Genomic DNA, 10,864 nt, shown 5'->3' on the forward strand with positions numbered 1-10,864 from the left:
CTCAGGCTCAAAGACTTCTAAGAATCGGCAAGTGCTGATTGGCTATAGGGCTCTCATGCTTACAGTTCAACAGTTAATAACAACTCCCAGTCCTGCTTTAATTCCACTAACAGCCTCTGCAGAGCTTAACCACAAATGTAAACAAACACTGCAGACACTGGGAGACAAATTAAAGGAGCTTTGGCAAAAAGTGAAGGCTCAGATTTTTTTAAACAATGGGGAATAATTGTAATTAATTAACTTTTGACCAAAATTTTTTAGGCATCACCTTATTCGTACACAATCCAACAATCATCAGTTCAACTTTGAATATGATCCATCAAAATCTTGAGGAGATTGAGATATTTGAAAATATTACAAAGAATGACCCCGGATGACCCCCTAAATGACATTTGACCTCAATTTTCCGAACACCCCTCGTAACTCTCATCCCGAGGAACATTGTGACCAAGTTTCATTATAATTGGCCATACACTGTACGAACAGGAGAATTTTGAAAATATAGGGCCGCGGCCCGGGCCACAAAAGACCCCTAGTTGATCTTTGATCTCAAATTCATGAACACCCTGAAGGTAAAACTACCATAGTACTATCGTGACAAACCCTCAACATTGTACCATGGAATCTGTAGGAGAAGAAGCATTTTGCGTATTTCCACAAAATGGCCCATTACGGCCCACAGGTGACCTTTGACCCCAAATTTTGGACCATCTCTGATGGCCCTATACCCAATGGTCCTTGTGTCCAAGTTTCATGAAATTCCATCAAACACTGTGCGAGTGAGAGCGGTTTTACCAATTGTTCACGGATAGAGTGATAGAGTGATAGACGCCGCACTGTAACAATAGCTCACACCAGCATGCTGGTATGAGCTAAAAAATCACATGCATATGCGCGATTTTCTATCACAATTGCTGAGCTGATTCAAGTAGAATCTAACTTAAGAATCATTATCAATAAATTGCACTGGAAATTAGAACAGTGCTTGGCCCTTTATCCCCCTTCCTCCGATATTCACCCTCCCCGCTTCGTCCGAGACCTCTGATAAAAGTTTGTGCGATGTTTGAACGATGTTTTAGAGTGTTTTGTGGAAGCACCCCTTCTCGCCAGAAATGGAATTCCCCTTGCCCTACACTGTGAATCAGAGAAAACGACGCATTTCAACTTGAAAACAAGTCGAAGACCCCACCAGGAAGGTAATATCATATATTTTAGTATTCTGCCTGTATGCAGGGTATTATATGATACCAAACTACCGAAAATATTTCGTTTGAGATGGACGCTGTGTAATTCGTTTCCCTTGGTGTCAGAACGGCATCTTTCTACCAGTACTTTCTGTCGGAATTTAGTTTTGTGAGACAAAATTTCTCCTCACAGATCTGGTTCTGATGTAACTAAAAACGACTCAGGAAGGCCGTCTCCTGCGATCTAGGGGGTCTTATGTACCCAAAATTTTCTGGTACGCTACGCGCCAACCAATGGTGGCGCTCCGCTTAGATAGTATAGTGTCCCCCCCACTTTCTGAAACCTGCTGACGCCCATGGTTAGGACGACACCAAAACCATCACAAAATGGACACCACAGAATCACAGTGTAAAGAGGACACCGCTCTCAAAGCACACCCGATCTCACCTGATGACAAAAACATGTACAAGCCAGCACTGTATGGACATGAAATTTCTACAGTAGGTTTATATTGCATTTCACTGCTCAAGGTCACAGGGACAAATGCTAACATGGTGAGACAACTGGTTCAGAAATAACATAAATCCTCCTTTTTTTTTTCTTTCCCTCTCTTTTCTTCTCATGATATTATTTCTTGTCCTGATATTGTGTCAAGCTGTGGTTTACTACCCAGCACTATCTTCTGTTACCATAAAATGCAGGGTGAGGTCAAGAATTTGTCAGATTTCCAGTCCTACCATCTCTTCTGATTTGGGTAATAAGACACAATTTTAACCCCCATTACTGTCAAATTTACAGAATGATTGATGAGACATGAATGACCCAGCAGGAGCCAATTCCTAGTAATCAGGTTATGCAATGATTCCTGAAAGAAAACTGTAAAAGACATCACTCCGAGGAGAACATCCCTCTTCCTTGTTCTTTGAACTTCTTTCAATGGGGATTTGTTTTATTATTCAATGAAATGAAGAAAACACAATATATTGAGTTGAATTCTCAGAGGTTGACTAACTTGACTAGCCCTTTCAGTTAACATCCCAAAATTCAAATCATAAGTGTAATATTTTGACAGTTTTTGTGATAACACTATTCACCCCTCCCCCACCATTATCTCATTCCTTTTGCTATTCTCACCCTCTTTTTCTCTTCCGACATGCAATGTCTTCTTCCTTTCTACATTCTCTGTCCCTTAGTTCTCCCTCCTCCCCCTCCTCCTCTCCTATTCTTTAGGGACTTTCATTTCCTTTTCTGCTACCCCCCTCCCCCTTTCCATACCCTATCCCTCAAAGCTCTCAATTGCCACACGTATGTAAGTAGGAATTTTTTTTTTGTGCACAAGTGTCACTCCACAAAAATTTCTGCTCAATTAAGCCTCAGTTAATTGCAAACCAAGCCTGGGCACAACAACGATCGCTACACCAGCCCTCCCCCCCCCCCAATGCATTGCGAGTGCTGTAACCCTAAGACCATGATAATGTTTCCTCACGTGAGTCTCGGGAATATAGAACTACTACAAATGATGGAAAATTTAATGGACACATATCGTCGTCATTGGTGGCTGTTTGTTGTCACTACCTTGTGTATTGAACTAAAGACCTCCAATAAACAGCTCTGTGTTAGTAAATGGAACTTAACAGTTAGCAGGACAGCTTCAATAAATGTTTAACAACTCATTTTAATCTGTGTCATAAACTGACATTTTACAGCCTTGATGTACAGCTGCATAAATACAGACTATCTTCCTGTTTCTTATCTGTTTCTTCTTTTCTCTTTTTCTTTCATTCTTTTTCTTCTTCGTGTTTATTTTAAGATTTCCTTTTCAATGTCAATCAGTCATGTCTGATAAAGTGTTTTATCAGACTCAGATATTACAAGTCAATTTATGGCAAATGGATTGAAATTAACCATAAATTAGGTCTTGTGTTGCTTGGTGACAATCAGTAAACGTTACATTGCTTCTTAGAGAGGGACACATGGCAGGGTTTGTTTTTAGAAATCTTCAAATGAAAATATTTGACGTATCCAACCGATCATAAAAACAAATTATGTAACTTTTGGCTGCTAAGTGTATAGTGCAGTGCATATAATGCAAAGAAATAAGGCACTTATATAGTCACACCCAATAAGCACCAACAGCAAATTGTGTCTGCACTGCTACCGACTCACCCCCCTCCACCCCCCCGGCCCCCCCCCCTCCCCTACCCCCTTCTTCCACTTGTTATTTTGGGGGCAGGGTTAGGGTTAAGGGTGAATTGTTCACCACAAGGATCTCAAACTATAGCGGCACACTCGTTTTAATTGGCACATTATCTTTCCACACATTCGACGTTCTCCAACTATTTTCTCTCCACAGTCACATATGTTTGTATGATCAGTTCTTCTCCATGCAACATCTGCTATGAAGTCTTTCCCACACTCATAACCTGCTGCTAACCACCTGGCCATAGACCCTACCCCCTAGGACACAAACCACCTAGCAGAGTTCACACCTGACCTCACTGATGACTCATTTGAGGGAACCATTTTGTTATTGCCCAGGCTGAAATTGAAAATTTAAACTTAATGATCTATTACTCCTACAGGCCTAGTCTCCTAACCGTGTAGGTTCTGCATGTTCTCTGCCTGTAGTCATCTTCAATGTCAAGTAGAGAATGTAGCTTTTATTTTTGAGTTTTTATTGTCTCCAATTTCTCTGCACTTTACCCAAGTACCACTCAAAACACAGATTGGAATTGATCCAAATGACACAGACCGCCTAGTATTTTTCAACAAATGAAGGCTTAAGGTGCAATAAAATTATTTGACAGTCCTTGACATTTTGTAAGCGTTATGGGATTTTGGTACATAGTTGAATCTCAAAACAAACCAAAACAGAACTTAAAGGCTGCTTGCAGTTCTAAGTGTTGTATATATGCAGTTTTATAACAAGTTTTAACAGTTCTAACATGTAAATTATTAGTAGCTCGCAGCCATTTGGTTGGCAAAATACCATACAGTATCACAATGAGAAAGTGAAGTGATCATGAAATCAAGGCTTTACAATGTCACTGATATTGTTAAAATAAGTCCTGCTGCATAGCCCCAAAGTATGCCACGAAGACAGGAATGGTAACAAATTTATATCATTAAACTTAAAGGTTGCCAGTGCTTCCCCCCATGCCCCCCCCTTCTCCCTTCCCCTCCTTTCTCCTGCCCATTCTTTTATGACTGAACTGGTTAACTTTATATTTAGTCTCTTCAATGTTTGAAGAAAGATACATTTTGGGAGAGTAACTTCATTAACTTAGTCCATTTAAATATGATGAAGCAATATTCAACATCCTAAAAGTTAAATGAGCAATACCAATTTTTGACTTAAAAATACTCCATGTAAACTATCCCCAGAGGGGCATGGCTTGCACATTGAGGCAATAAATTCTCCATTTCCACAAACTTCAAAGTCAGATGACATTTTGACTAAGAATCTCGAGAAAAGCTCTGCAACCTTTAGAAATTGTACCCAGGCTGAAATTTGAATTCACTTCAACATCTCTTCTGAATGTAACGATCGAGTAACTTTCCCTGAGAAAAAAGGACGCAATTCCTTGAAAACGAGACGAAGACGGACCCGTGATCTGCAGGATCATTTCTGCTTCATTCCTTTTCTGGTTCTTTTTTCACGTTTCCGTCACGTCATCCGACACTCTTGCAAGTGTTTCAGAGAGTAATCAGCTATTTTAATCTGAAAGTTTATCCAAGTTCACAGCTTGAATTGGTTCAAAACTGGCTTCGATATGATATCGTGCAGGGTTCAGGCAGTGGCAAGTCCACCACAGTTAACACGTCAAGGTGTTTGAACCACATGCTGGTACCCCACCATGGACAATTGGTAGACTAACACCACCAATTACAATCACGACTGGGCATCAACTTACCTCCCTGTTCAGAATGTGGTGCTCGTATATTGTATTCGTATTGTTTTCATCAGTATGAGGTTTAGATAATGTTTCAAAATTTGGTGAGGCTTTCAATAAAAAGTGATTATTTTTCATACACTCTACTTTACCATTAATTGATGAACAGTTTTCTGTTACATCCACATTAGACTTTTCCCATTCAAACAGTGGCCTAATATTTTACTTGGTCAAAAAAACCTTATTACAGCTAACTTTTTATTCAAATATTGCCTGATTCCAACAAAATTATCACTGCTCTTTATTTTCCATGAAAAGTCTGCCAGATTTGACTCCCATTATTATCATGTAACAAACAGCTTGGTTGTACATTTGGGCTCAAAGCAAGGATAATGTCCCACTCATCACCTGTAGGCTGTAACATTACCATTACCAAAACATGGGTGAATACTTGGTACAGAAAGTAAGTATTAGAATAGGAAAAAAGATAGCACCAATTGCCATCTATAAAGCTTACTTCATTTGCAAAACATTTCCAAGGGGAGGAGCAACCTCCACCCCTGAGACCCCTCCCCCAGGATGTGGATCACACTACCCCACAAATGTGCCCGGCACTCAAATATTCCTGTGCACACATTCCTGCCTGTAACATAGTCATTCCACCAGCTCATTAGTCATTACCCATAACATACTGTACATTTATATGTTAACTGCATACTGTATGTTACAAATCTCTTATATCGGGATGTTCCCGTTCTGACATCTTTAACAAACACCAAACGCTTTAAGACTCCTGAGGGCAGAACTCTTGTAGACGGCAATTGACTAAAATCCTCTAAACCTGTTCTTCTGTTTTATAAACCACCTTCTAAGAGGAAACCACAAAATGTCAACTTATCACAGGTAAATATCTGAATCCTACAAACTGTATTCAAATGTTCAAATATCTTTCCATAACAAGACCATTAACAACTTAGTTTTGTCTTTCGTTCTTGTTTCTTTCCTTTTTTTTCTATTTCGATTGAAAAGAAACAAAGAAGGCATATGACTGGACAAGGCTAGAATTGGGCAACTCAAAATCCTTTCAATCTCGCCAATCCAGCTCAGATTATCCGAAGAGAAAATACCTTGAAGGTGAGGAAAGATTACAACAATAGGATGAGCTAAAGAATCAAAGCTCCACAGATAAGGCTGTCATCGGACTTACTTCAAGTCTCCTGAGGATGCTATGACAGGCAGAACAAAAAAGAAGAGGGTTTTTGTCGTCATAGTGACTGGTGCTGTCTGCCAGTCTTAAAGCTGTCGCTGCAGGCACAAGAGTGGCTGCCCATCTGGCAATAAAGTTCTGAGTTCACAAAACTCAGTAGACAGAAAGGGAAGTCCTATAAATAGTATACAGTACCTGTTTCGAAGGTACGAATCAGGGTTTGATTCCCTGTTTTCAAAGATATGGAAGTCTTTTGGCACAGTCGTTCATATTGCCATGTCTCCTTGGGCATTAACCATTTGATTTTGACCTTCATTTTGTTGTACAGTACCCATCCTGCCCCCTACCCCACACACATACAATTTTCATTTATTGTTCATAGCCAGGCAATGGAACCATTCCCCCATTTGTGCCACACCCATGTGCACATAAAACTTCACAGGTTTAACTGGAAAGTGGAAACCAATATTGTGCCCCTCCTGAAATTTTTGGATTCCCAAGTTCTTCAGAATTCCTAGCTACTGGCCTGTATAATCAAAGGTGTAAGTAGCATAGCATTAGCTTGCCCAAATCATCAAGTCCTGTAGTAGGGCTACATTCAGAGTACCTATGGCCTGATGAAAATCACTTCTTGACTAGAAGTACTGTATGGAAGTAGAAGTAATCCCTTCTAATTATTCTCCCATAAACCCAAGATTATCAGTTAAAGAATAGACATTTATCACAGTTACAGAAAGCACTCAGCAAGACCTTTACCAAACAGCATCATTACTACTCTCAAGAGGTGATACACCCCCAGGCATGCCTCCCAACCTGAAAAAAAAATGCTTGAAAGGGACCCTGAGGAAAGATTCTATGGGACAAATTGATCAAGTTTATTGATGTGTCCTGAAGGAAACAAGAACATACTGTAGGGAGGACTTGAGGGCATACAGAGATAAATGCATGTGTGTAAATAAGGTAATCTATCATTTAACTACATGAATGGAATTGACTTTTTACACGTCAAACGGTTGCAGATGAATTTCCGGAGAAAACTTTGTACAAGGACGGGCAATTACCCCATTACTGATCAATATATAATAATTGGTCATCTCCATGTTAGGTATCAATAAAAAAACGCGTCATGAGTGGAAATGTCCTGAACACATGGGCGGCGATCCTGGGGGGGAAGGGGGGATATATCCCCCCATGAAAATGGGTGGAGGGGATGAAATACACCATATCCCCCCCCCCCCACCAAATGCCAGAGATAAGAATATTTTCATGCCTACATTTGTGCATCATTGTGAATGTTCAGCTCTTTTTTAGCTTCATTTATCGCCTACCATAAACGCAGTGCGATCTTTTCAAATAAAGCATCTTTATAAAGCAAGAATAGTTGACTGTAGGCTTCATTGGCCCTATAACAAAAAAAGGTATTATTGCACCCACGGTATTGATATAGTACATATATGCACCCTCATAGTATTCATATAGGCCCTATAGTGGCCTGCACACGTACATGTTCCCTCGAACAGCTGAGAATCTCATGTTACCAGGGTAATGCTTAATACACGTTTACCTGGATGCCCTAGCAATCGGTACCTAGGAATTTAACTATGTGTAATTGTGTATTGCATGTGTGTGCCTATAATAGCCTGCATGAGGCCATTTCCTTCATCGAATAATATAAAGGAGCTCTCGAACATTCTAACATAGCGCCTGAAACAAGATTGACAGGGGCAATTTTCCCAAAATAACACCCGAAATTTAAAAAAAAGTATTTTGAATCCTGATTATGAGATATTTCGGACATGATATCCTTATTATAAAGTTGGGTATATGCCGCTTGGAAACCTCAGGAAGTGCCGTTTCCAGACATCTAGAGGGTTTGTAAATCCCAAAATTTTCTTGTACGCTTCGCGCCAACCCATGGTGGCGCTACACTTAGATACTCAACAAGGTCATATCCCCCCACTCGGAAGTACGGATCGCCGCCCATGCCTGAACATAGAATTTCAAAGGTTTTCAAAAGTTTTCTACTTAACAACTTATATCGGGCACCTTTTTATTTCAGTAACGTGAGTATTAATCTTCTCAGGTTTGCTTTAAATTTCTTAACCCATCATTTGAACAAAGCAAAACAACTGTATCAATTCTCACACTACAACAATACTGCAATCACATTCACTAACAATGCTTTCATTAATTTCACAAGAACATGTACAGACCTGCAACAAACATTTTACTGTCATGGGCAAAGCAATTAACCTTATTTTTTTGAGACATCTTAAAATTAGACTTATTAAATACTCTATGTCTGAGAGTAATTTAGATAACAACTTCCACAAAAAATAAATTGAAATTAATGCTCAGCCATTGTGAGTTATAATGAGGTCTAGGTCTTGACAACTTTATTTTCATATTTTTTCCTTGTTTTGTTTTTTTGTATTATTTGCACCTCCCCATCTCTGAGGGTGACATTTGGAGAGCTTTGACTGGGAGGTGATCGTCCTCTAACATATTGATCTTCTCTAACGCAGGTTCCCAGTGAGGTTAACTGTGGGTGTAAGTTTACACAGCATTGTTCCCTATACTCAACTGACTTGTTGCTATGAATCAATATTCTTCTCAAAGCCCACCGAGAGCTCTCTTAATCCAAGTCCACGAAAGAATGTCAGACATGTTAATGACAGAAATGTCTATGAAAATAAGTACTATCAATACTTCGAGTGCCGTCATTGGGTAGGTAAGATGTCTGCTCACATCCAGGAATGGGCCGTTACATATTTTGCTATGATGCAAGGGACACTTCGAAATGCACAATGAAAAGACCTCAAAAACTGAATTTTCTCAATGCAACCAGCTCGCTAAATAAGGATAATATTTTTAATTTACACCATTTCAAGTTTATATTGCTTGTAAATAGCCTGTGGCCAAATGTGGGGCTCAAAGGCAAATAATATATTTTGGCACCCAAATATTTTTTCAAGGTGTATGTTAATACTAACTGTGCAAGACTATATGGTGAAAATACAAGTTTATTTAAAAACCTTTAATAGTAATAGGCATGTAACCACCATCTCTTGTTTTAATAATCTCTTTTGTTGCCTAGATTTCAGAAACAGAACCAAGAGAAGATTAGGCAACCCAGAATCAATGTGTTCCCTCTCCTCTCCCCTCCGCAGAGGAATACGAAATAAAGCAAATGTAATGGATCATGATTAACTGACACTAAATTTAGCTCTCCCCTTCTGCCTTCCCCCTCCCATCCATACACAAAATGACGTCTATGGTGCACTTCAAAGAAAAATTGCCTTCAACCCTAGTCCAGCTTTATTTTCATGCCCAACATATCTCCCACCACCTCTCCAAGCCCTGCCTTTCCCAACCCTCTTCCCTCCTTAGGCTCTGCACAAAGTGTATGATCAATATTTTGTGCAATATGCATACATGTGTCTAGGCTCATTCTGAATCTTAATTAGTTGTAGAAAATATGGGCTCATCGCTCTAGCAATAACTTTGCTGGTAGTACTGCAGTCAAGGATTGGTTTAACCTGTGCCTAAGGATTAACATTTTATTCATCAAGTTAGGCTAGGACTTGCTTGTGTCAGGTAGGTCTACAGTCACTTGTATAAATATTTGTAAGTGGGGGAGTACATACGCTAATCCGACCTAACAAGTTTGTCAGCTAGCAATCTGTAATGTAGGAATACCTAACGATATGCCTACTTATATCTTTTGTAAAGTTACAATGCCCAGATTGCCTAGACTACTCTTACGTACGAATGACAGCAAAGAAAATAGACCTAGTACAATTCACCAACAGACGATTGTGACAGACATTGTCAAAATTGACAACATAGGGCCTACCTGGTGCAACCACATTGTGGTCACCTTCATCTTGGTTTTCCGATGATAGGTCATCTCCGGGCACACTTGAAACAGAAGCTAAACAAGTGGTAACGAATACTATTGTCAATAATTTCTTCTCCATTATTCACAGAACAATCAAAGACCGAATAAATTATACTCCGGATATCCGAACAATATATTTATATTTATCTCCTTATCACAATCTAATTCTAAGCCAGCTGAAGGAGGATTACTATCCAGGATTAGCTGACATGATCCTTTCCGTTACGCCTTCCTTCCAATTTACTCAATCAGGATTGGAGATGAATAAACGAACGCAAGAACAGAACCTAAGCTCATACACAACGCACTTTACAGTCTCGTGTACATACAATACACAATGAGCAGGTGCACACTACCTTGGGATAACAAACGTGCGCCGTAAGAAATAAATATTCATAAGACTGCTCTATTTATGTGATAGGGAAAATTATGCAGCGTTGTGGTTGCAAATAAATACAAGAGAGCTGATAACAGTAACAATTTTACCTTTTTACATAAGAGTTGCAAATCATTGGGCAACGCATACAATTTTTGAACGATGCGACTGATACTCGAGGTTAACAAGATGTTTGCATGGACTTACTTTGCTAATTTCTATTCATGCAATTTTCATGTAGGACAACATACAGATAATGTACACATGGGAATAACCAACTTACCACAACTTTGAGAATTTGG

At 39.5% G+C, this 10,864-nt stretch overlaps 1 protein-coding gene across 1 annotated transcript in view; it reads right to left on the reverse strand.

The window, feature by feature from the left end:
* Window positions 1-10,520, reverse strand: part of LOC139973495 (laminin subunit alpha-2-like) — a 149,907-nt gene extending 139,387 nt beyond the window's left edge. The window contains exon 1 of the mRNA XM_071980226.1: window positions 10,142-10,520. Coding sequence (XP_071836327.1) covers window positions 10,142-10,265 — 124 coding nt within the window. The 5' untranslated portion in view covers window positions 10,266-10,520. The remainder of the gene's footprint in view (window positions 1-10,141) is intronic.
* Window positions 10,521-10,864: the final 344 nt, after the last annotated feature.

The sequence above is a fragment of the Apostichopus japonicus genome, chromosome 9 (assembly GCF_037975245.1).
Source record: "Apostichopus japonicus isolate 1M-3 chromosome 9, ASM3797524v1, whole genome shotgun sequence".
Taxonomy (NCBI): domain Eukaryota; kingdom Metazoa; phylum Echinodermata; class Holothuroidea; order Aspidochirotida; family Stichopodidae; genus Apostichopus; species Apostichopus japonicus.